This window comes from Oncorhynchus mykiss, chromosome 6 (genome assembly GCF_013265735.2).
Source record: "Oncorhynchus mykiss isolate Arlee chromosome 6, USDA_OmykA_1.1, whole genome shotgun sequence".
Lineage (NCBI taxonomy): Eukaryota > Metazoa > Chordata > Actinopteri > Salmoniformes > Salmonidae > Oncorhynchus > Oncorhynchus mykiss.
In genome coordinates this window covers 23,675,653-23,703,480 of record NC_048570.1, presented here as the reverse complement: position 1 = coordinate 23,703,480, position 27,828 = coordinate 23,675,653, and the positions used below count along the sequence as shown (strand labels likewise).

At 43.7% G+C, this 27,828-nt stretch overlaps 1 protein-coding gene across 1 annotated transcript; it reads right to left on the bottom strand.

The window, feature by feature from the left end:
- Positions 1–189: 189 nt before the first annotated feature.
- LOC110525549 (hepatocyte nuclear factor 1-alpha) lies at positions 190–26,007 on the bottom strand. Its single transcript, XM_021605757.2, is given in 11 exon segments — positions 190–587; positions 589–616; positions 869–950; positions 1,119–1,234; positions 1,388–1,534; positions 4,187–4,328; positions 4,818–4,963; positions 5,172–5,374; positions 5,527–5,707; positions 21,250–21,449; positions 25,370–26,007. Coding segments are annotated over 11 exon segments (1,623 nt in total). The 5' UTR covers positions 25,657–26,007; the 3' UTR covers positions 190–496.
- Positions 26,008–27,828: the final 1,821 nt, after the last annotated feature.

Below are 27,828 nucleotides of genomic sequence, written 5' to 3'. Positions count from 1 at the left end.
TTAACCCTTTTTTGGTTACTACATGATTCCATATGTGTTATTTCATAGTTTTGATCTCTTCACTATTCTACAATGTAGAAAATAAAGAAAAACCCATGAATGAGTAGGTGTGTCCACATTTTTCTGCAGCGATACGTTGCTTCAATATATCCACATAATTTTCCTGCCTCATGATGCCATTTATTTTGTGAAGTGCACCAGTCCCTACTGCATCAAAGCTTCATAGTTTTGATCTCTTCACTATTATTCTACAATGTAGAAAATAAAGAAAAACCCATGAATGAGTAGGTGTGTCCACATTTTCACTGGTACTGCCTGCATCTGGCAGAATGGGAAATATGGCTTCTCTGGAAAATGTTACTGCAGAGATAGTTTTTATGCAAATTTCGTGAATTTGTGTTGCGTCTTTATTCCAGTTCTCTACCTACTGTAAAACATTTAGTTTCACCTCCTCTACCCCCAGCCCTTCACATTACATAGTAGTTACATTCTGTTGCTACTGTGCAGTAGAGACCATATGTTCAGGAATGTAGGAGTTGATGTCTGCCGGCGAAGATGAGCGGAGGTGAGGTGGATGAGTTTCAGGGAGGATAAAACTCTAAGTTCCCAGAGGAAACTAGAAAAAAGCGATAGTAAGTTATTAGTTTCCAGGTTCTCTACTAACATTCCAATTACAAACCTGCATTTAAAATTCCCTATTTTCACTGCCAACTAGAGAATACCATGGGTTATATTTATATTTTACCATGGGTTAAATGACTTTGAAATATGTGTTACGCTAAGTTTTTTTTTTTATGTCTTGAATCTCCCCTGTAGTGTCAAACTGCATCTTCACGGAAATATTTCACACCAGAGTGATGTTTCTTACCTGGCACAGGTGAAGGGGATTGCAGGTGTAGAGAGTCATCCTGGATGGGTTCTGTCTCCTCCTCAGGGTCTGTTGTCAGAATCTAACCAATGCAAAAGTAATTATCAGATTCAATCCACATTAATACTATTTCTGATCATTAGCCGGTGAGTCTAGACTTTTCTGTACCTGTATCCTATAACTTAGCCTATATGTAAGCGAATATTAATGGCGTCACTTTCATATTGGTTAATATTTGGCTTCACAGTACCTGTCTGACTGCGCTTAGACTGGTCAGTGTTCCAAGGCTGCTGCTGTCAGTGACAACCATGGCTTGGGACAGTAGGCTGGACGGAGGGTAGGGAGACATATCGGACTTGCTGTACACTGCAATGGAGAAATTGAGAGCAGGCGCAGAGATACTTTATGAAACCCTTGTTAGTTCTAGCTGTTTTATTATGTCACGTATTCCTTGTTTCATAGATGTATTTATGTCAACAGGGCAAATGAAGGAATAACATGCTGCCACTGTGGCCTTACTGTGACATGGAAGCCCTGTCATGGTTGCCATGAAAGAACTGTGGCCCATATGATTCTGAAACTGCTGTGTGAGTTGCTGCTGGAAAGAGATTGGCTGAAGGGTGGTGAACCCGCCTCCCATGTTGTTGATGACAGGTACTGTTTGACCTGTTGACCAACAGGCCAGGAAAACATGGATTAGGCTACTTTGTAAATGTCAATTAAAGTTGATATCTGACAGTTTTCTGATCATCACTAGAAAAGGAAACGATACACTACAGTGGATTTATAATATGCACAGATTTAGAGCCATTTGAGATGTTTTTATTTTACTTTTATTTAACTAGGCAAGTCAGTTAAGAACAAATTCTTATTTTCAATGACGGTCTAGGAACAGTGGGTTAACTGCCTGTTCAGGGGCAGAACAACAGATTTGTACCTTGTCAGCTCGGGGTACCCTGCCGCCCGCATGTGTAGAATTTGTATTTACAGTTGAAGTCTGAAGTTTACATACACCTTAGACAAATACATTTAAACTCAGTTTTTCACAATTCCTGACGTTTAATCCTAGTAAAAAATTCCCTGTCTTAGGTCAGTTAGGATCCCCACTTTAGTTTAAGAATGTGAAATGTCAGAATAATAGAAGAGAGTGATTTATTTCAGCTTTTATTTCTTTCATCACATCCCCAGTGGGTCAGAAGTTTACATACACTCAATTAGTATTTGGTAGCATTACCTTTAAATTGTTTAACTTGGGTGAAATGTTTCAGGTAGCCTTCCACAAGCTTCCCACAACAAGTTGGGTGAATTTTGGCCCATTCCTCATGACAGAGCTGGTTTAACTGAGTCAGGTTTGTAGACCTCCTTGCGCACACACGCTTTTTCAGTTCTGCCCACAAATGTTCTATGGTATTGAGGTCAGGGCTTTGGGATGTCAACTCCAATACCTTGACTTTGTTGTCCTTAACCCATTTTGCCACAACTTTGGAAGTATGCTTGGGCTCATTGTCCATTTGGAAGACCCATTTACAACCAAGCTTTAACGTCCTGACTAATGTCTTGAGATGTTGCTTCAATATATCCACATAATTTTCCTGCCTCATGATGCCATTTATTTTGTGAAGTGCACCAGTCCCTCCTGCATCAAAGCACCCCCACAACATGATGCTGCCACCCCCGTGCTTCACGGTTGGAATGGTGTTCTTCGGCTTGCAAGCATCCCCCTTTGGTCATTATGGCCAAAACAGTTCTATTTTTGTTTCATCAGACCAGAGGACATTTCTCCAAAAAGTACGATCTTTGTCCCCATGTGCAGTTGCAAACCGTAGTCTGTTTTTGTTATGACGGTTTTGGAGCAGTGGCTTCTTCCTTGCTGAGCAGCCTTTCAGGTTATGTCGATATAGGACTAGTTTTACTGTGGATATATATACTTTTGTACCTGTTTCCTCCAGCATCTTCACGGGGTCCTTTGCTGTTGTTCTGGGATTGATTTGCCCATCTCTAGGACACAGAACGCGTCTTCTTCCTGAGCGGTATGACGGCTGCGTGGTCCCATGGTGTTTATACTTGTGTACTATTGTTTGTACAGATGAACGTGATACCTTCATGCGTTTGGAAATTACTCCCAAGGATGAACCAGACTTGTGGAGGTCTACAATTTTTTTTCTTGAGGTCTTGGCTGATTTCTTTTGATTTTTCCATGATGTCAAGCAAAGAGGCACTGAGTTTGAAGGTAGGCCTTGAAATTCATTCACAGGTACACCTCCAATTGACTCAAATGATGTCAATTAGCCTATCAGAAGCTTCTAAAGCCATGGGAATTTTCCGAGCTGTTTAAAGGCACAGTCAACTTAGTGTATGTAAACTTCTGACCCACTGGAATTGTGATACACTGAATTATAAGTGAAATAATCTGTCTGTAAACAATTGTTGGAAAAAATGACTTGTCATGCACACAGTAGATGTCCTAACCGACTTGACAAAACTATAGTTTGTTAACAAGAAATTTGTGGAGTGGTTGAAAAAGTCTATGTAATCTTCTGACTTCAACTGTATTAAGGATCCCCATTAGCTGCTGATAAGGCAGCAGCTACTCTTCCTCGGGTCCAGCAACATTAAGGCAGTAATGTTCTGAGCCAATTGTAATTTTCTGAGGGCCCTCTTTGTGGCACCTGACCACACAACTGAACAGTAGTCCATGTGTCACAAAACTAGGGCCTGTAGGACCTGCCTTGTTGATTGTGTTGTTAAAAAGGAAGAGCAGCGCTTTATTGATAGACTTCTCCCCATTTTAGTTACTGTTGTATCAACATGTTTTGACCATGACAGTTTACAATCCAGGGTTACTCCAAGCTGTTTAGTCACCTAAACCTTTTAAATTTCCACATTATTTAGTGCAAGATTAAGTTGAGGCTTAGTGAACGATTTGTCCCAAATACAATTCTTTTAGTTTTTGAAATCTTTAGAACCAACTTATTCCTTGCCACCCATTCTGAAACTAACTGCAGCTCTTTGTTAAGTGTTGCAGTGATTTCACTCGCTGTAGTAGCTTATGTGTATAGTGTTGTGTCATCCGCATACATAGGCATGTCAATAGTAGTGGCATGTCAATAGTAAAGATTGAAAAAAGTAAAGGGCCTAGACAACTGCCCTGGGGAATTCCTGATTCTACATGGATTATGTTGGAGAGGCTTCCATGAAAGAAAACCCTCTGTGTTCTGTTAGACAGGTAACTTTTTATCCACAATATAGCAGTTGATGTAAAGCCATTGCACATATATCTTCCAGCAGCAGACTATGATTGATAATGTCATAAGTTACCAATGAGGAGAGAGGACTCTCCCAGACTCATGGCGCTGGGCAAGGAGGCCATGACGAGTCCCTGGGGGGGAGAAGGCGAGGCAGACAGACTGTGGAGTGAGGTCAGGGTGCTTACTGGGGGCAGTGGACCACCTCCTGATACCTGAGATGGGAAAAAGGGTGGTTGGCAGATAGTGACAACCACAGCCATAGATTACTGTGAGGATTGAGATGCTTTGTAAACTCAAAGGTTTATGATGGAGGGAAGTATTGTACGATCTTACTAGTTTTATGCGATATGGCTTTGTAATTTCACTGGCTTACATGATGATCTATCACTTGTGATGATATGGATTGTGATCTCATTGGCTTATATTATGATGTAATAAATATGGTAGCCTCGTTTCACTGCCAATTTCGAGTCTCATAGCAAATTGTCTGAATACTTATGTAAATAAGGTATTTCTGTTTTTATTCTTAATACGTTTTGTAAAAATTCAAAAAACTGTTTTTGCTTTGTCATTATGGGGATATTGTGTGTAGATTGAGGATTTGTTGGTATTTTAGAATAAGACTAACTTAACAAAATGTGGAAAAAGGGAAGGGGTCTGAATACTTTCCAAATGCACTGTATAATGGTAGGTGATCTCACTAGTTTGTGATAGTGTGTTTCCAGGAGTGTGTGGCTGGGCTCAAGTTGGATGGGGCTGGCCAGGTGGCCTCCCAAGCCTCGGTCTCCACTGCGACCCCTTGCTGATCCCAGACTGTCACATGGGATTTGCTGGCTGTACTTCATGCCTGGAAGAGTGTTAGGATGAGTTAGGATCAGGTGTTTCCTGGTATAAGGACATTTTGCACCCTGGCAGTCTTGGTTCTGTTCCTCTGTATCGTGGTACTAATAATAGTACATAACAGAACATCTGAGGACAACATGAATGATTAATTATGCTGTTTGTGGATTAAATTAATTAATATTTTTATTCACTTTGGTCTTAGTGAGTGATACCTTGCACAGGGCTGTGTGAGAGAGTGTGGTTGGTGGTGCTTGCTGATTGGCTGGTGTAAGGCGTATCGAGAGCCAGTTTATGGCGGAATGCCTCCTCCTTGCGGCGGTTAGCAAACCAGTTGTACACTCGTACCTCTGTCACTAGGTTAGAGCCCAGTCCAGCCAGCTGGGACGGAGACACACCCCTCTGGAGACACTCAACCCTGAGGGAGAGTCAGAAAGGCCCCAGAGCAAGAAAAACATGTTTAAAAGGGGCACGCTAAAATTACAATGACAGCTCCTCCATTGCACTGAAACTGGGAACATTTCTTACCATTTCCATTATTTTTCATCTGACCCCTCCCCTCTATCTCACCTGTTACACTCCTCCACCAATCCCTCTCGCTCCTCTTTACTTGGGTTCTTCTGTCGTTCATAGGCGTGGAATAGGATTTGCTGGGAGGCGGGTCCCCATTTGAACCTGTTCCTCCGTCCTTTCCTTATGTCCTCTCCCTGCTCCTCTCCGGTCCCAAGGCCATGACTGGCATTGGTAAACTCTGCATGGAAAACATGCATATTTTTGTATTGTTCATCTGCTATCGTCATATTAATACCAGTATTTACATTAGTATCAGTATTATTCAGACAGGATTGTGTTATATATATTTTTAAACATAGGGATAATTCACAGGAACTTAATATGTTACATATTGGGTAATAACGGAATACATGTAACAGGGGTTACGTAATGGGCAATTGGGGCGGCAGGTAGCCTAGTGGTTAGAGCATTGGGCCAGTAACCAAAAGGTTGTTAGATCGAATCCCTGAGCTAACAAGGTAAAAGTCTGTGTTACATCCGTCGTCGGAATGAGACCAAAGCGCAGCGAGGAAAATGTACAGCTTACTTTATTTTAGATGAACACCCAAAAACCACAACAAACATAAAATTCTGCAGGGCTATACAGCAGCTGTGCAAAAACAAGATCCCACAAACTCAGGTGGAAAACAGGCTGGCTATGTATGATTCCCAATCAGAGACAACGATAGATTGCCTCTGATTGGGAACCATACCTGGCCAACAAAGAAATAGAAAACTAGAATGCCCACCCAAATCACACCCTGACCTAACCAAATAGAGAAATAAACAGGCTCTCTAAAGTCAGGGCGTGACAATCTGTCGTTCTGCCCCTGAACAAGGCAGTTAGCCCACTGTTCCTAGGCCGTCATTGTAAACAAGAATTTGTTCTTAACTGACTTGCCTAGTTAAATAAAGGTTAAAAAAATATATTTAAAAAAATTACATTCCACGGTAACGGAATTACTCTTTGACTTTAAAATGTATGCCAAACAAAAAACATTGATTTCAAAGTTTAACAAACCATTCAACTCTATACACAAGGACTATTTTGAACAATGTACACAGACAATTGAACAAAAACACATTTACTAGAAGAAGTGTGCAGATGCAAAGTTTGTTTGGTAACAGAATTACGGTAAAATCTCCCTCAGTTTTTTATGCGTTCACGTTTACCAAAAACGGTTAAATATCTGCTCCGAATTAAGATTCAAAGATGGCTTCAAAAATAACTGGGTGTCAGCTATGACATGGCACCTTGAGTTTGAAAAACAAATATTTTGGTTATTGAACTACAGTAAGTGAAGTGGTTTTACATCTGGCAATGGAATTATGGTAACGGAATTCAGGGCCAGCTCTAACCTTTTGGGGGCCCTAAGTGAAATTGCGTGCCCTGTTGGTAATTCAACCATGATTACTACAAGTTTAGATAGCTGAGTATACAAATTTACCAATTTGAAATGTTGTTGCTGACATGCCAGTGTTCATTTTGTAACCAATGAATGACGAAAAATACTTGTCAACGACCTATTCCTGAAGCCCTGGAAAAAAAACATTTTGAAAAAAATGTTCAACCTTTATTTAACTAGGCAAGTCAGTTCAAATCAAATTCTCATTTATCATGATGGCCCAATAAAAGACCTAACTATTACAATTACTTATAATTTTATGCTGAACAAAAATATAAACGCAACATGGAACAATTTCATTGATTTTACTGAGTTACAGTTCATATGAGGAAATCAGTCAATTGAAATAAATTCATTAGGCCCTAATCTATAGATTTTGCATGACTGGGAATACAGGGCCTCGGGATCTCGTCACAGTATTTTTGTGCATTCAAATTGCCATCGATAAAATGCAGTTGTGTTCGTTGTCCATAGCTTATGGCTGCCCATACCATAACCCCACCACCACCATGGGGCACTCTGTTCACAACACTGAGATCAGCAAACCACTTGCCCACACGACGCTATGCACGTGGTCTGTTGGATGTACTGACAAATTATCTAAAATGACGTTGGAGGCGGCTTATGGTAAAGAAATTAACATAAAATTCTCTGGCAACAGCTCTGGTGGACATTCCTGTAGTCAGCATGCCAATTGCACACTCCCTCAAAACTTGAAATATCTTTTTTCATTGTGTTGTGTGACAAAACTTCACATTTTAGAGTGGCCTTCCATTGTCCCCAGCACAAAGTGCACCTGTGTAATTATCATGCTGTTCAATCAGATTCTTGATATGCCACACCTGTCAGGTGGATAGATGATCTTGGCAAAACCAATTTGTGCACAACATTTTAGAGAAATACGTTTTTTTGTGCATATGGAACATTTCTGGGTTCTTTTATTTCAGCTCATGAAACATGGGACCAACACTTTACATGTTGCATTTATTTTTGTTCAGTGTAGTTGACGAAAATGGGACGAGACAATAACTCCATGTGAGACTAATGGACATTACATTTGACATGAAGCGCCTTTTATCTGTTTTGTCCAATCCTAAGAATGCATGCAGAATATTTCATGCAATTCTTGGCAGAATTGACTTCTCTCAGTTGCACGGTCTGATTGAGCTAATCTGCCCAGCTCTCCCGCACAGCTCCCAAGCGGTCACTTCAGTCACTCATCAATCTTTTTGAACTGATGCGAAGCCAGGACACTTGACTTGTAACTGACCTCATCTAGAAACAATGTTTACTCTCTCTTACTTTCATGTAGGCTAGTTTTACTTTCCTCACATTAGAAGCTCTATTTTCCCGTGTGCACTACTACTCTCTCATCTGTGTTCCCGCAGTCCGCAAATGCAAGTTGCGGATGTTGGGTTTTTTTGTGCAATTTGTTGAAAAAAGTAATACTTCTAGCATTTTTGTAAAGCTCAAATTATCCCCTTTCGAGGAAACCATTGTTATTTACACCCTTGACGGTTATGATGGGGAGAAAATCAGAGCTGTAAATTGTTGAACCTGTAGCCAAGGCTTTATAGCAGAGATCATCAACTAGATCAGGTATTCCCAAACTGGGGTATGCATACCCCCAGGGGTACACACAATGCCGTCAGGGGTACGCCAAATAAAAATGTGATTCACTTTTTTTTTCTTTTTTTCTTTTTTTCTTTTTTTCCCCACATTTTCATACAGCCCATTTATATTTTCCAACATGGTTATACATTTGGGTGAGGTTTTTTTCTTGCCTGAGTAGCCTCGTTTCACTGCCAAAAATAAAATGAAACCATCTAGTGTTGAGCGAAATAACAACACAATGTCAAATACAGGTAGCCTAGTCAAATAATTAACATCCAATCACATTAACCGTTACTCTCTCGCAGGAATTCCACTAACGGTCTGTACGTAGCCAAACGTAGCTGTTGCTCATTCAGTTTGAAAATGGATATATGGTAAAAATAAAAAGTATGGCCCTCGTCCATAGAGACACATACCAGCTCTACTGGTAGTACTGCTACTACCAGCAGTACTACACCTGCACTTGTCGACGACACAAGTTGCTCTGCTAGCATCAGTAATTCTACATTTGTTGTAAGCCCAGCTAGCATGGACACTGACAGTAGCTCCCTTACCCGGAAAAGCACCAAACAACAGACAGAGACGTTGGACCATCGAAGAGGCGCAAATTTGATGAACTACATTGATTTGGGCTTCACTTATATTGGGAGTAGTGCCTTTCCTTAGCCACAGTGTGTTATATGTGCAAAAGTACTATCTCACAACTCGATGAAACCTTCACTCTTGCGCAGACATTTAGAAACAAAACAGGCCAATTTGAGAATTAAGACTACTTTCGAGTAGTAAGAAGTGTATAAAAGCAACAGATACCATTAATAAGAAAGGGCTAGAAGCGTCTTATATGGTGAGCTACTGAGTGGCTAAGACAGGCAAGCGCCATACTATTGTGGAGGACTTAATTCTTCCTGATGCCATGGCTATGGCAGTGACACTGCTGGGGGAAAAGGCCCAAAAATCTATACAGACAATGCCTTCATCAAACAATACTGTTTCAAGACGCAGTGACATGGCAGGAGATATTTTGAAACAATTACTGCTTTGCATACAAGCCAGTGAATTCTGTGCGTTACAGCTGGATGAGTCATCAGACGTGGCGGGCCTGGCACAGCTCCTGGTATATATCCGTTACATTTATGGGAGGTCAATTAAGGAAGACATCCTCTTCTGGAAACCAGGACAACAGGAGAGGATATTTTTAAAGTACTGGACAGCTTTGTGACATCAAATGGACTTTGGTGTTCAAGATGTGTTGGTATCTGTACTGATGGCGCAAAAGCCATGACAGTGAGACATAGTGGAGTGGTAATGCGCATGCAAGCAGTTGCTCCAGACGCAACTTGGGTACACTGCAGCATCCACCGGGAGGGTCTTGCTGCCAAAGGAATGCCTGACAGCTTGAAAGACGTTTTGGACACTACATTGAAAATGGTTGACTTTGTTAAAGCAAAGCCCCTGAACTCTTGTGTATTTTCTGCACTATGCAATGATATTGGCAGCGATCATTTAACGCTTTTACAACATACAGAAGTGTGCTGGTTATCAAGGGGCAAAGTATTGACACGTTTTTTTGAATTGAGAGATGAGCTTAAAGTTTTCTTTACTGACCATGATTTTCACTTGTCTGACCGCTTGCATGATGACGAGTTTCTCACACGACTGGCCTATCTGGATGATGTTGTTTCTCCCGTGAATTATCTGAATTTAGGATTATAGGGACTTTCCGCAACTGTATTCAATGTGCGGGACAAAATTGAGGCTGTGACTAAGAAGTTGGAGCTCTTCTCTGTCTGCATTAACAAGGACAACACACAGGTCTTTCCATCATTGTATGATTTTTTTGTGTGCAAATGAACTCAAGCTTACGGACAATGTCAAATGTGAGTTGGGTGCGCAATTATGCAGGTACTTTCCCGAAACGGATGACACAAACAACTGGATTCGTCAGCCTGCCTCCAGTCCACTTACCGATATCTGAACAAGAGAGCCTCATCGAAATTGCAACAAGCGGTTCTGTGAAAATTGTATTTAATCAGAAGCCACTGTCAGATTTCTGGATTGGGCTGCGCTCAGAGTATCCTGCCTTTGCAAATCACACTGTTAAGACACTGATGCCCTTTGCAACCACATACCTATGTGAGAGTGTATTCTCAGCCCTCACTAGCATGACAACTAAATGCAGGTGCAGACTGTGTGTGGAAAATTATTTAAGACTGAGACTCTTTCCAATACAACACAACATTGCAGAGTTATGTGCATCCTTTCAAGCACACCTTTCTCATTAGCTTGTGGTGAGTTATTTACATTTTTCAATGTACAAATAAGGTTTTATATGTAAGATGGTTAAATAAAGAACAAAGTTATTAATTATTATTATATTATTATTTGTGCCCTGGTGATATAAGAGCTCTTTGTCACCTCCGACTAGCCGGGTCGTGACAAAAACTCACACTAATTCTTATGTTTACTAAATGTATCATGTGTGTGGCAGGCTTACCATGGTGGCAAAACAACATTTGAGAGTACGCTGACCCTGGTGCTAGAGGAGGTGCGCAGCTGGAGGTTGAATGTTTGAAGGGGTACAGGACTATAAAAGTTTGGGAACCACTGAACTAGATTAATCCACGGGCCGATTTTTTTAGAGAGTGGCTAGTCGGGGTCCGGAACATAATTACAAATATTTTGTAGACTGCAAATTGACCGCAAGAAGCCCAAACAGATATAATCTTTGACTAAAACATTATCATTTCAAACCTTGCTTACATTTGTATACTGTCACATGTCTCTATTATGCATGGGAATACATGGGAACAAAATGCTTAAATTAAAATCCCTTTGAGTTGATTTCCTGGTCTTTTTACAGTCTTTTAAGTCCAAAAATGAAGAATTGCAAGGCCAAATAAAACCATTTGGCCCGCGGGTCGCTAGTTTGGGAACCCTACTTTATAGCCTATATGGTTAAATATGGCTGGCATTGGTTACAATCTGCCACATTATCAATGTTGCCAATAAAGGTATAAGAGGGGACAGTAGGCCTAGATGGACGAGGCTATCTGAATGTGCACATAATGGAAGTTAGAGGTAGCCTAAATATTCATTATTTGATACAAAAAAAAATGCATTGACTTATTTGACAAAAACCAGACTGAAATTGTCCAGAGTTTTAGTCAACTAATAATAACTAAAACTAAGGATGGATAAAAATGACTCAAATGTGATTGACTGAAAAAAAGGAATTTTTAGACTAAAACTAAGACTAAAACAAAATCTAAAATAGCTGCCAAAATGAACACTGTGACATGGGCTAATTGAGAGACTGTCAGTGACTGACATAAGAAGAGAAACTACTGATGCACAACCAAATGTAGATATTGCACCTTTAATGTTGTACTATTCTAACTCTCGACTAAGTTCCTTTTTTTTAATAAGAATCATTTGAGTCGGGGCCCCATAACAAGTGGCGCAGCAGTCTAAGGCACTGCATCTCAATACAAGAGGCGTCACTACAGTCCCTGGTTCGAATCCAGGCTGAATCACATCTGGACATGATTGGGAGTCCCATAGGGCGACGCACAATTGGCCCAGCGTCGTCCGGGTTTGGCCGGGGTAGGCCGCCATTGTAAATAAGAATTTGTTCTTAACTGACTTGCCTAGTTAAATAAATAAGTTAAAAATAGCGGTCACTTATGTAGCTTATACCTGGAACCAGCCCTGACATCATGGGTCTCTGATCTGTAAGCTACTATACAGAAATGCATAATTATGGACAGGAATATCATTCTCTTCATGGTGATGTATCCTGAATAGGTACACATTTGGGTATTATTCTACACACTGGCTATTACTGTAAGGAGCTCTGGCCCCTAACAAGGCCACATTTGGTTTGTCCGGACCAGACTAAATCTTAAACAATCATAGACGTCTATGTTTCACAGGTTTGGACATCACAGTACAGCACAGTAGAGTACAGTACAATACAGTACATCACGGTAGAGAAAAGTAGATATGTTAAGTACAGTATACTGTACCCTACTCTAGTGTGCTCTACTGTACTGCACTCTGTTCTCTACTGTGTTCTACTGTACTGTGCTCGCCAAACTTGAGAAACATAGTCTATGATTGGTTCAGATTTGGTCAGGCCAGGGCGGGCTGACTGAATTTCAACTACTTTTGAACGCCCATGGACGTCCGGTGTCGGGCAGTGCTCAATGGGTGAGGATGCTTATTACAGTAAATGGAAAGAGGGTAGGTGGTAGGTGTCATGGTAGGTGCCAGTAAGAGCTGGGAGAGGTGGCATTAACTGGAGAGAGAGAGTAGAGCAAGAGAGTGGCAGAGTGAGAGGAAGGGGTTGTCCAGACTTTTTTCACAGTCTTGTTTTGACCACGAAATGACAGAGAGAAAAAGTTATGAGCTGAACATAACAGTATGCCAGTGGAAGGGAGGACAGTGGCAACTGAGATCCAACTGTGGTTTGGGACTACTATGATTTCCCATTGTAGCCTATTTAATTTGTAATGAGTGCACTGGGAGTCAGGAAGCAAGTTCAGGGAGTGCATCATTTAATAAACAAAACAAGAAACATGAACAACGCACAGACAGGAAACTGAAACGGATACAATAACACCTAGGGAAGAAACCAACGGGAGTGACATATATAGGGAAGGTAATCAGGGAAGTGATGGAGTCCAGGTGAGTCTGATGACGCGCAGGTGCGCGGAACATGGTAACAGGTGTGCGCCATAACATAAAGAGCAGCCTGGTGACCTAGAGGCCGGAGAGGGAGCACACGTGACACAATTGCAGTAATTCCGTTAAAGATTTGGTAACAGAATTGAGTTTTAATGACTTAATAAGTCATTAAGAGACAGCAGAACTATTTTTTTGACAGGGGTTGCCTGATTTAGATATGTTTCTGCTTATAATTTCCTTCATTTTGGTAGGATATTTGTTAGTTAACTTGTCTATTATTAGATACATGCAGTTTCTCTTCTGCCATTAGGCTATATGTTGCCCTAGAAGACTAAATAAAACCTTGCTCTTCAAAAATAATGTCATAGATCGATAGAATGAATGCTTCAATCCAGTTGACATATGTGAAGTTCTCAGTCATATTTGCTTCTTTCGCTGAGCAAAGACTTTTAGGGACCAGGAAGAAAATGCAATAAATAACAACAAAAAAGCTTTTCTATGCTAAATTTCCAAATGACATCAGTTTGACCGGTTGTAAGGAAATAGAGAGCTGTGAAAATGAACCAACGTGTTTCTGATAAGATTTCAGTTTGGCTTGAATGCATATTTTATGTGGTTGAGTTGTCAGCGTTTATGATGCTGATAAAGATGGCACAACCAACAGACGGTAACTAACTGCACATTCGAATTCTCCTAAGCTTTCAGCAAAGAAAGAAATCATATTTCTCCATTCCTTTTCCGGAGTCAAAATTTAGCCTACATTTTGGTGTCTTTTTACTGCAAGAAATCATTTATTCTGCAGGAGTTAATATTAAGGCTATATTAGAGGTTATAGACCTACAGTCAGTGTCCAGATTTCAGTTTCCATTTAACCCATCTGAACAGTAGACTACAGTTCCCTTGACGTGCCATAGGCCTATTTGAAGTCCCTATCTTATGACTTTAGAATGCCTCACATAACATCGCCGGCACTGCTATCATCCTCTTTTACCACTTCACCAAATCTTTCCCAAACAGTCTATTTTTCTGGCCCTCCCTTCTCTTTTTCAACTCTCAATTTCACAGCTTTTATCTTATTGAGTTAAAATCAGATTGTTATTTTTTGCCTCAGTGGATGAACATGAACTTTTTCTACCTGTAGCTTAATTAGGCTTATAGGCTTCACACTAACGCCATATAACCTCAATGAGGTCTGTCCAACGCTGGTCCGACCAAGCTGACTCCACACTCCAAGACTGCTTCCATCACGTGGACTGGGAGATGTTTCGTATTGCGTCAGATAACATTGACGAATACGCTGATTCGGTGTGCGAGTTCATTAGAACGTGCGTTGAAGATGTCGTTCCCATAGCAACGATTAAAACATTCCCTAACCAGAAACCGTGGATTGATGGCAGCATTCGTGTGAAACTGAAAGCGCGAACCACTGCTTTTAATCAGGGCAAGGTGTCTGGTAACATGACCAAATACAAACAGTGCAGCTATTCCCTCCGCAAGGCTATCGAACAAGCTAAGCGCCAGTACAGAGACAAAGTAGAATCTCAATTCAACGGCTCAGACACAAGAGGCATGTGGCAGGGTCTACAGTCAATCACGGACTACAGGAAGAAATCCAGCCCAGTCACGGACTAGGATGTCTTGCTCCCAGGTAGACTAAATTACTTTTTTGCCCGCTTTGAGGACAATACAGTGCCACTGACACAGCCTGCTACGAAAACATGCGGTCTCTCCTTCACTGCAGCCGAGGTGAGTAAGACATTTAAACGTGTTAACCCTCGCAAGGCTGCAGGCCCAGACGGCATCCCCAGCCGCGCCCTCAGAGCATGCGCAGACCAGCTGGCCGGTGTGTTTACGGACATATTCAATCAATCCCTATACCAGTCTGCTGTTCCCACATGCTTCAAGAGGGCCACCATTGTTCCTGTTCCCAAGAAAGCAAAGGTAACTGAGCTAAACGACTACCGCCCCGTAGCACTCACATCCGTCATGAAGTGCTTTGAGAGACTAGTCAAGGACCATATCACCTCCACCCTACCTGACACCCTAGACCACATATGTCAGAGTCAAGGCCCGCGGGCCACATCCGGCCCGCAAGAAGGTTTTTTACGGCCCCTGGGATGATCTTGATTTATTATTAGAACCGGCCCGCAGCAAGCCGGCAGCCCGCAGATCTTTTACACGCACCAATACTACATTTCCCACAATGCAAAGGTGACGCACCGAGCAGTAGGCTGCTTCATTTCAATATTTATTGGCACAGCAGTCGTCAGCATCACAGTAAAATTAACTTTCAGATACCCATCAAAAATGGCAAAACGGAAGGTGGATACTGAGAACCGGGGGTTTCAAACAAGGTGGGAGTCGGAGTATATGTTCACGAAGGTAGCTGGAAAACCTGTGTGTCTTCTGTGTGGAGAAAGTGTGGCGGTACTGAAAGAGTATAATCTGAGACGACATTATGAAACGAAACACGCGGACAAAAACAAGAATATGGACATGGAACAAAGGCTACAAAAGGCAGAGGAATTAAAACGAGGCCTCAAATCTCGACAGGCTCTGTTCAAAAAAGCCAAATCACAAGGCCAGGCTGCTGTCAAGGCCAGTTTTATTTTGGCAGAAGAGATCGCTAAATCAGCCCGGCCATTTACGGAGGGGGATTTCATCAAAAACTGCATGATTAAAGTTTGTGACGAAGTTTGCCCAGAAAAAAGGCAACTCTTTTTAAATGTGAGTCTGAGCAGAAACACCATTGCCGAGAGAGTAGACCAGTTGTCCATCAATCTAAAAGAGCAGCTTGTGAAAAAGGGAAAAGATTTTATTGCATATTCCTTGGCTGTGGATGAGAGCACCGACATTTCTGACATTGCCCAGTTGTCAATTTTCATCCGCGGAGTGGACTCCAGCCTAAGCGTGACAGAGGAGTTTTTGGCTTTACGTCCTATGCATGGCACAACTACGGGGCATGATTTGTATGAAGAGGTGTCAAGATGTGTAAATGAGATGGAGCTGCCTTGGGAAAAACTCGTGGGTTTGACAACCGACGGAGCACCTGCGATGTGTGGACACAGGAGCGGACTGGTGGCGAAGATACGGGAAAAGATGCAAGAGGAAAACGCGACAGGTGAGCTGACAGCTTATCATTGTATCATACACCAGGAAGCGTTGTGCGGTAAAGCCTTGAAAATGGAGCATGTAATGAGCATCATCACGCGCACAGTTAACTTTATCAGAGCCAAAGGTTTGAATCACCGCCAGTTCAAGGCATTTCTGACGGAGTTAGAAACGGAGCATGGTGATTTGCCTTATCACACAGAGGTGCGATGGCTAAGCCAGGGAAAGGTGCTTCAAAGATGTTTCGAGCTTCGTGAGGAGATTTGTCTATTCTTGGACAGCAAAGGGAAAGACACAACACAACTCCGAGACGAAATGTTTCTGTGTGAAATGGCTTTTCTGTGTGACATTACGAGTCATCTGAATGCAATAAACTTGCAGCTGCAGGGTCGGGATCGTGTCATCTCTGATATGTACAGTACAGTGAAGGCATTTAAAACCAAACTGACTCTGTGGGAGACGCAGATGCGGAAAGAAAATTTGAGCCACTTTCCCAGCTGCCAGACCATGAAAGAGAAGCTCTCTACCAGTGCGTTCCCGAGCACACAGTTGGCTGATAAAATAGGTATGCTTACCACTGACTTTCGACGCCGATTTGCTGACTTTGAAGCACAAAAAAGCAGGTTGGAACTGCTCGGTAACCCATTTGCTGTTGACGTGGAAAGCTCACCACCAAACCTCCAAATGGAGTTGATTGACCTCCAATGCAATGATGCACTGAGGGAAAAATATGCCCCAGCTGCGCATCCAGGCTGCTCAAACGTTGTCTATGTTTGGCAGCACATACCTGTGTGAACAACTGTTTTCTTTGATGAACCTGAACAAAACATCACACAGAAGTCGACTTACTGCTGAACACCTCCACTCAATTCTGAGGATTTCTTCAGCTCAGAGCCTTACCCCGAACATTGATGAACTTGTGGAAAAGATGGGACACCACCAAGTATCACCCTCAACCTCAAACAAGTGAACATTACTGTGCAATCACATATTTAGAGTTTTTACTCAGTTCAAGTTTAAAAGTTAAAATTTAATATTTGTTTTCACTGCATGTTACTTCTCCTTAAACAAAGTGTTGTTTTTGATTAATAGATTTTTGCACTTTATTTTTTTGTATTTCAATCCAATTATATTTTAAAAATATTTCAGTTGAGTGGATGATAGAAAATTGCTATTATTGTTTTTTCTTTGAAGTAAATTTAGCCCACTTTTGCTAAAATAGAAAATATAGTCTACTGATGGTGCCTTGAATACCGGTTTCTTTCATTTAATGTTCATGTTATGGGGATATTTATATAAAGGAAATTTGTCTTTTGTGTCTGTTGAAAATTAAAGATTACTGACAGAGCCATAAGAAAATATTGCTTTATTTATCTGATCATATTGTAATATATTTGTTAGGTTTTCAGTAGGTTCAATTAGGTTCACTAGACTATATGCGTCATTTAAAAATTTTTCAATGAACATTCGAACAGTCCGGCCCTCGTCTTGTAGCTGATTTTTTTATTTGGCCCTCCGTCCATTTGACTTTGACACCCCTGCCCTAGACCCACTCCAATTTGCTTACCGCCCAAATAGGTCCACAGACGATGCAATCTCAACCACACTGCACACTGCCCTAACCCATCTGGACAAGAGGAATACCTATGTGAGAATGCTGTTCATCGACTATAGCTCGGCATTCAACACCATAGTACCCTCCAAGCTCGTCATCAAGCTCGAGACCCTGGGTCTCGACCCCGCCCTGTGCAACTGGGTACTGGACTTCCTGACGGGCCGCCCCCAGGTGGTGAGGGTAGGCAACAACATCTCCTCCCCGCTGATCCTCAACACTGGGGCCCCACAAGGGTGCGTTCTGAGCCCTCTCCTGTACTCCCTGTTCACCCACGACTGCGTGGCCACGCACGCCTCCAACTCAATCATCAAGTTTGCGGACGACACAACAGTGGTAGGCTTGATTACCAACAACGACGAGACGGCCTACAGGGAGGAGGTGAGGGCCCTCGGAGTGTGGTGTCAGGAAAATAACCTCACACTCAACGTCAACAAAACTAAGGAGATGATTGTGGACTTCAGGAAACAGCAGAGGGAACACCCCCCTATCCACATCGATGGAACAGTAGTGGAGAGGGTAGCAAGTTTTAAGTTCCTCGGCATACACATCACAGACAAACTGAATTGGTCCACTCACACAGACAGCATCGTGAAGAAGGCGCAGCAGCGCCTCTTCAACCTCAGGAGGCTGAAGAAATTTGGCTTGTCACCAAAAGCACTCACAAACTTCTACAGATGCACAATCGAGAGCATCCTGGCGGGCTGTATCACCGCCTGGTATGGCAACTGCACCGCCCTCAACCGTAAGGCTCTCCAGAGGGTAGTGAGGTCTGCACAACGCATCACCGGGGGCAAACTACCTGCCCTCCAGGACACCTACACCACCCGATGTCACAGGAAGGCCATAAAGATCATCAAGGACATCAACCACCCGAGCCACTGCCTGTTCACCCCGCTATCATCCAGAAGGCGAGGTCAGTACAGGTGCATCAAAGCTGGGACCGAGAGACTGAAAAACAGCTTCTATCTCAAGGCCATCAGACTGTTAAACAGCCACCACTAACACTGAGTGGCTGCTGCCAACACACTGACACTGACTCAACTCCAGCCACTTTAATAATGGGAATTGATGGGAAATGATGTAAATATATCACTAGCCACTTTAAACAATGCTACCTTATATAATGTTACTTACCCTACATTATTCATCTCATATGCATACGTATATACTGTACTCTATATCATCGACTGTATCCTTATGTAATACATGTATCACTAGCCACTTTAAACTATGCCACTTTGTTTACATACTCATCTCATTTGTACATACTGTACTCGATACCATCTACTGTATCTTGCCTATGCTGCTCTGTACCATCACTCATTCATATATCCTTATGTACATATTCTTTATCCCCTTACACTGTGTACAAGACAGTAGTTTTGGAATTGTTAGTTAGATTACTTGTTATTACTGCATTGTCGGAACTAGAAGCACAAGCATTTCGCTACACTCGCATTAACATCTGCTAACCATGTGTATGTGACAAATAAAATTTGATTTGATTTGATTTTGATATAGCCTATAAATTGCAGAACAATTATACATTTATGTTCTGAGGGCAAAAGGGGGGGGAGTATTCAATGGTTTGTACACTCAGTGTAGATTTATGGTAATTAATTGTGAATATTAATGAATGAGGTAGTCATGATTTGACATACACTACCGTTCAAAAGTTTGGGGTCAGTTAGAAAAGTCCTTGTTTTCCATGAAAACATACATGAAATTAGTTGCAAAATGAATAGGAAATATATTCAAGACTTTGTAAATAATTATTTTTAATTTAAATAATAATTGTGTCATTGAAACTTTGCTTTCGTCAAAGATTCCTCCATTTGCAGCAATTACAGCCTTGCAGACCTTCGGCATTCTAGTTGTCAATTTGTTGAGGTAATCTGAAGAGATTTCACCCCATATGCTTCCTGAAGCACCTCCCACAAGTTGGATTGGCTTGATGGGCACTTCTTACATACCATACGGTCAAGCTGCTCCCACAACAGCTCAATAGGGTTGATATCCGGTGACTGTGCTGGCCACTCCCTTTTAGACAGAATACTAGCTGACTGCTTCTTCCCTATATTGTTCTTGCATAGTTTGGAGCTGTGCTTTGGGTCATTGCCCTGTTGTAGGAGGAAATTGGCTCCAATTAAGTGCCGTTCACAGGGTATGGCATGGCATTGCAAAATGGAATGATAGCCTTCCTTCAAGATCCCTTTTACCCTACACAGATCTCCCCCTTTACCACCACCAAAGCACCTCCAGACCATCACATTGCCTCCACCATGCTTGACAGATGGCGACAAGCACTCCTCCATCATCTTTTCATTTTTTCTGCGTCTCACGAATGTTCTTCTTTTGATCCGAACACCTCAAACTTAGATTTGTCTGTCCTTAACACTTTTTTCCAATCTTCCTCTGTCCAGTGTCTGTGTTCTTTTGCCCATCTTAATCTTTTATTTTTATTGGCCAATCTGAGATATGGCTTTTTCTTTGCAACTCTGCCTAGAAGGCCAGCATCGCCTCTTCACTGTTGACATTGAGACTGGTGTTTTGCGGGTACTATTTAATGAAGCTGTCAGTTGAGGACTTTCTCATACTAGACAATCTAATGTACTTGTCCTCTTGTTCAGTTGTGCACCGGGGCCTCCCACTACTCTTTCTATTCTGGTTAGAGTCAGTTTGCTCTGTTCTATGAAGGGAGTAGTACGAGATCTTCAGTTTCTTGGCAATTTCTTGCATGGAACAGCCTTCATTTCTCAGAACAAGAATAGACTGATGAGTTTCAGAAGAAAGTTCTTTGTTTATGGCCATTTTGAGCCTGTAATCGAACCCACAAATGCCGACGCTCCAGATACTCAACTAGTCTAAAGGACAGTTTTATTGCTATTTTAATCAGAACAACGGTTTTCAGCTGTGCTAACATAATTGCAAAAGGGTTTCCTAATGATCAATTAGCCTTTTAAAGTTATAAACTTGGATTAGCTAGCACAACTTGCCATTGGAACACAGAAGTGATGGTTGATGCTAATGGGACTCTGTACGCCTGTGTAGATATTCCATCAAAATAAATTAGCCGTTTCCAGCTACAATGGTCATTTACAACATTAACAATGTCTACACTGTATTTCTGATCTTTTCTTACGTTATTTTAATGGACAAAAAAAATTGCTTTTCTTTCAAAAACAAGGACATTTCTAAGTAACCCCAAACTTCTGAACGGTAGTGTAAATGTTACACTTAGAGAGTCCATACTGTAATGTCATATTGCAGTACAGGCAGGGTCAGCTTATCAGCTGGCCAAATACTCACGCTGGCTAATCTTGCCCTGCTTCCTGACATACCAGCTGTATAGAGCAGCCCGTTTCTGGTTCTTCATGGGTGTGCCTTTGTTGAGGTGTTGGGAGAGATGGGACTGGTTGAGGCCTGTGGACTCAACCACCTCTCTCTGGGGGAGGTTATGCTGCTGCATGTAGCTCTTCACCAGTTTTGCCACATGCCATGGATCCTTCCTATCACACACAGACACATACACACACAGACAAAACTCATGCGCATAAAGGGAGGGAGGGAAAGAGAGGGATGTTGGCAAGAGATAAGGGGACGCACAGTAGGGCAAAGTCCAGCTCTCTCCGGTCACTTGAAATAATACCCAGAAACATAGCCTACTTGCTGTGACACAAACCTTCATGGCTAGCAATAGTACATAACATAGCTATTATGTATATTAAAATATACAAAAGTTATCTATGTTTGATACATTTTGATACTAAGGCATGATTGGTCAAGTTCTGTGTTTTCATGCAAATGATTGTACAATTGCCAACTTTAAGCTATATACAATGAGCAGTTATACCATAATATGAGGTATGAAAAAATGAAATGGCCTTCCAAATTGTAGTAAATATTGACTAACATCTGTTCTCTCTCACACACACACACACACACACACACACACACACACACACACACACACACACACACAGTAAGTACACACACACACACACACACAGTAAGTACACACACACACACAGCACATTTCTGTTCATCTTAACCCATGCATGCAGTTCATTCAATGATAGAAAGGGCCAGAGAATAATGCTGGGTAATTAGTAATCAGAAAAGGAGGAACCCTCCTTTAAATCCACCTCAGAGGCCGAGAGAGATCTCATAAAGAGGAAGAGGGGGCAGGAGAATGAGGGAGGAGGTGTTCAGTGGAGCAGGAGAATAAGGGAGGGAGTGGAGTAGGAAAATGAGGGAGGGAGTGGAGCAGGAGAATGAGGGAGGAAGGGGGGAGTGGAGCAGAAGAATGAGGGAGGAAGGGGGGAGTGGAGCAGAAGAATGAGGGAGGAAGGGGGGAGTGGGGGCAATAGAATGAGGGAGGAAGGGGGAGTGGAGCAGGAGAATGAGGGAGGAAGGGGGGAGTGGAGCAGGAGAATGAGGATGGAAGGGGGAGTGGGGGCAAGAGAATGAGGGGGGAGTGGAGCAGGCAAATGAGGGAGGAAGTGGGGAGTGGGTGCAAGAGAATGAGGGAGGAAGTGGGGAGTGGGGGCAGGAGAATGACAGAGGAAGTGGGGAGTGGAGTAGGCAAATGAGGGAGGAAGTGGAGAGTGGGGGCAGGAGAATGAGGGAGGAAGGGGGAGTGGAGCAGGAGAATGAGGGAGGAAGGGGGGAGTGGAGCAGGAGAATGAGGGAGGAAGTGGGGAATGGAGCAGGGGAATGAGGGAGGAAGTGGGAGTGGAGCAGGAAAATGAGGGAGGGGTTAGGGGCAGGAGAATGACGGAGGAAGGGGGAGTGGAGTAGGCAAATGAGGGAGGAAGTGGAGAGTGGGGCAGGAGAATGAGGGAGGAAGTAGGGAGTGGAGCAGGTTAATGAGGGAGAAAGTGAGGAGTGGAGCAGGAGAATGAGGGAGGAAAGGGGGAGTGGTGCAGGAGAATGAGGGAGGAAGGGGGAGTGGATCAGGTTAATGAGGACGAAAGTAAGGAGTGGAACAGGCAATTGAGGGAGGAAGTGAGGAGTGGAGCAGGAGAATGAGGGAGAAAGTGAGGAGTAGAACAGGAGAATGAGCGAGGAAGTGGGGAGTGGGGGCAGGAGAATGAGGGAGGAAGGGGGAGTGGAGTAGGCAAATGAGGGAGGAAGTGGAGAGTGGGGCAGGAGAATGAGGGAGGAAGTAGGGAGTGGAGCAGGTTAATGAGGGAGAAAGTGAGGAGTGGAGCTGGAGAATGAGGGAGGAAAGGGGGAGTGGTGCAGGAGAATGAGGGAGGGGTTAGGGGCAGGAGAATGACGGAGGAAGGGGGAGTGGAGTAGGCAAATGAGGGAGGAAGTGGAGAGTGGGGCAGGAGAATGAGGGAGGAAGTAGGGAGTGGAGCAGGTTAATGAGGGAGAAAGTGAGGAGTGGAGCTGGAGAATGAGGGAGGAAAGGGGGAGTGGTGCAGGAGAATGAGGGAGAAAGTGAGGAGTGGAGCTGGAGAATGAGGGAGGAAAGGGGGAGTGGTGCAGGAGAATGAGGGAGGGGTTAGGGGCAGGAGAATGACGGAGGAAGGGGGAGTGGAGTAGGCAAATGAGGGAGGAAGTGGAGAGTGGGGCAGGAGAATGAGGGAGGAAGTGAGGAGTAGAACAGGAGAATGAGCGAGGAAGTGGGGAGTGGGGGCAGGAGAATGAGGGAGGAAAGGGGAGTGGAGTAGGCAAATGAGGGAGGAAGTGGAGAGTGGGGCAGGAGAATGAGGGAGGAAGTAGGGAGTGGAGCAGGTTAATGAGGGAGAAAGTGAGGAGTGGAGCTGGAGAATGAGGGAGGAAAGGGGGAGTGGTGCAGGAGAATGAGGGAGGGGTTAGGGGCAGGAGAATGAGGGAGGAAGGGGGAGTGGAGTAGGCAAATGAGGGAGGAAGTGGAGAGTGGGGCAGGAGAATGAGGGAGGAAGTAGGGAGTGGAGCAGGTTAATGAGGGAGAAAGTGAGGAGTGGAGCTGGAGAATGAGGGAGGAAAGGGGGAGTGGTGCAGGAGAATGAGGGAGGGGTTAGGGGCAGGAGAATGACGGAGGAAGGGGGAGTGGAGTAGGCAAATGAGGGAGGAAGTGGAGAGTGGGGCAGGAGAATGAGGGAGGAAGTAGGGAGTGGAGCAGGTTAATGAGGGAGAAAGTGAGGAGTGGAGCAGGAGAATGAGGGAGGAAAGGGGGAGTGGTGCAGGAGAATGAGGGAGGAAGGGGGAGTGGAGCAGGTTAATGAGGGCGAAAGTAAGAAGTGGAACAGGCAATTGAGGGAGGAAGTGAGGAGTGGAGCAGGAGAATGAGGGAGAAAGTGAGGAGTAGAACAGGAGAATGAGCGAGGAAGTGGGGAGTGGGGGCAGGAGAATGAGGGAGGAAGTAGGGAGTGGAGCAGGTTAATGAGGGAGAAAGTGAGGAGTGGAGCAGGAGAATGAGGGAGGAAAGGGGGAGTGGAGCAGGAGAATGAGGGAGGAAGGGGGAGTGGAGCAGGTTAATGAGGGAGAAAGTAAGGAGTGGAACAGGCAATTGAGGGAGGAAGTGAGGAGTGGAGCAGGAGAATGAGGGAGGAATGGGGGAGTGGAGCAGGAGAATGAGGGAGAAAGTGGGGAATGGAGCAAGGGAATGAGGGAGGAAGTGGGGAGTGGGAGCAGGAGAATGAGGGAGGAAGGGGGAGTGCTTTATCTATGTTTGATACATTTTGATACTAAGGCATGATTGGTCAAGTTCTGTGTTTTCATGCTAATTGTTGTACAATTGCCAACTTTAAGCTATATACAATGAGCAGTTATACCAAAATATGAGGTATTTGTTGTAGTTTGAAATGTGGTGAAAATGAAATGGCCTTCCAAGTTGTAGTAAATATTGACTAACATCTGTTCACACACACACACACACACACACACACACACACACACACACACACACACACACACACAGTAAGTACACACACACACAGCACATTTCTGTTCATCTTAACCCATGCATGCAGTTCATTCAGCGATAGAAATGGCCAGAGAATAATGCTGGGTAATTAGTAATCAGGAAAGGAGGAACCCTCCTTTAAATCCACCTCAGAGGCTGAGAGAGATCTCATAAAGAGGAAGAGGGGGCAGGAGAATGAGGGAGGAAGGGGGGAGTGGGGAAACAAATTTGATAAAGACCAAGAACAACTCACTTATTTGTACTCTTTTCTTGGTGAGAAAACATCAGGAAAAGATAGCAGAAAAGAAAGAGAATGGAAAACAGAATCAAGTAACCACCCAAAATGTATTTGTTTTTAAATAATTTTTAACAAATGAGTTGAAAGCTTGTGTGAGAAAATAAAACCACAGCAAAGGGATGTGCCAATTTTGTTGTTGTATTACTAGATGAGGTTTGATGAAATGAAGAGATTGATGTGTATGTTGTTAAGGAGAGGATAGGGTGGAGGGCAGAGATTTGGGAGCTACTTACTGCAGAAGTTGGTCGACCAGAGCCCTCTGTCTGGCTGCCTCCTCTGAGGGTAGTGCCTCCAGCTCCTGGAATATTGGTGGTGGAAAATCCATTTCTCCCTCCTCCGAACTCTCTCCATCTCCCCTGTCCCCCTTCTCTGCTCCAGGGGTGACCCTCTCTTGCTCCAGTTCTTCCAGTGCTTGGACCAGGACCTCCCGGGACAGTCCAGAGCCCAGCAGTGCCCAGATAAGCTCATTTTGGAGATTAGTCAGACGCCCAGGGCCCCATTTCCTCTCCTCTCCCTCCATTACACTGTTGCCTAAACCTTACCTCACTAGCACAACACACAGACTACGCAGGCCACAGGTCACAAACATACACATATTCACACACTAAGACAGACACACTGCAGTCAAGCGCTTACACAAAAGACGAAGAATTGTGGCTTCTGGAGTCATTACCTTTCTGTCTTTCTTCAGTTCAGGAAAATACATTTCATTTTCCCCCATTCAATTTTCTTCTTGTCTCGTTCTGAGCTATCTGGTTTAAGCCCTCCACCTGCTGTTAAGCTTTCAAATGTTTATTTTTAGTTTTTATCTTCCTCCCCCTTACTCCCCATGTGCTCTCTTTGAACTTTGTCCCCATCTCCCTCCAATCCTAAAAGTGAGCAAAGTGCAGTCAAAAACTCTAAATGAAAATGAACTTTTCCTGTCACATGCACATTCATACAGGTTCCTTCCTGTATAACACACATACATGAAAGGTTAAAAAAATAATACAACCATTACAAATTATAATGTTCATTTTTTTTCAATATATTCAAAATTGACACAATTCATTATGACACTTATAGATATTCATTTTAGGATCCAATAAGGATGACAGCAAAATTAATATTTGGCCTGCCTTGATGTAATTTACGGCTGGTTACACTATACTATACTATTTCAAATAAATTGTAATGTAAAAGCCCAATGGAATGGATGTTGAAGCTTAACGTTTATCATGAACATGTCATGTATTGTCATGTTGTGTCTTGTTTCTGTCCTTTCTCTTCACCCTGTCTCCCTCTGCTGGTCGTTTTAGGTTACCTTTTCTCCCCCTCTTTCCCCCAGCTGTTCCTTGTCTCCTCCTAACTACCTCGTCACCCCTTTTCCCACCTGTTCCCTTTTTCCCTCTGATTAGTCCTCTATATCTCTCTCTGTTTTTGTTTCTGTCTTTGTCGGATTCTTGTTTGTGTTATTCATGCCTGAACCAGACTATCGTCATGTTTGCTGCAACCTTGTCCTGTCCTGTCGGAATCTGCCGGTCCATCTGAGCCTACCTATGTTTTGTCATTAAAGAAGCTCTGTTTACGTTAATTCGCTTTTGGGTCCTCATTCACGCACCGTAACAGAAGAATCCGACCAAGAATGGACCCAGCGACTTCGGATCCTCTCCACTCAGCCGTCGAGATCCAGGGAGCGATGCTAGGCAGACACGAGCAGGAATTGTCTGCTGCTCGACATGCCGTTGAGACCCTGGCCACCCAAGTCTCCAACCTCACAGAACAGGTTCACCATCTCCGCCTCGATCCACCGGCCACTTCCAGGGCTTTCGAATCTCCGGAGCCCAGAATCAATAACCCGCCGTGTTACTCTGGGGAGCCCACTGAATGCCGCTCGTTCCTCACCCAGTGTGATATTGTGTTTTCTCTCCAGCCCAACACTTACTCCAGGAGCACTGCTCGTGTCGCCTACGTCATATCTCTCCTTACTGGACGGGCTCGTGAGTGGGGCACGGCAATCTGGGAGGCAAGGGCTGAGTGTACTAACCAGTATCAGGACTTTAAGGAGGAGATGATACGGGTTTTTGATCGATCTGTTTTTGGGGAGGAGGCTTCCAGGGCCCTGTCTTCCCTATGTCAAGGTAATCGATCCATAACAGACTACTCTATTGAGTTTCGCACTCTTGCTGCCTCCAGTGGCTGGAACGAGCCGGCTTTGCTCGCTCGTTTTCTGGAGGGTCTCCGCGCAGAGGTAAAGGATGAGATTCTCTCCCGGGAGGTTCCTTCCAGCGTGGATTCCTTGATTGAACTCGCTATTCGCATTGAGCGACGGGTTGATCTTCGTCACCGAGCTCGTGGAAAGGAGCTCGCGTTCTCCGTTGCCCCCCTCTCCGCATCACTACCATCTTCCTCTGCCGGCTCGGGTGCTGAGCCTATGCAGCTGGGAGGTATCCGCATCTCGACTACGGAGAGGGAACGGAGAATCACCAACCGCCTCTGTCTCTATTGCGGTTCTGCTGGTCATTTTGTCACTTCATGTCCAGTAAAAGCCAGAGCTCATCAGTAAGCGGAGGGCTACTGGTGAGCGCTACTACTCCTGTCTCTCCTTCAAGATCCTGCACTACCTTGTCGGTCCATCTACGCTGGACCGGTTCGTCAGCTTCCTGCAGTGCCTTAATAGACTCTGGGGCGGAGGGCTGTTTTATGGACGAGA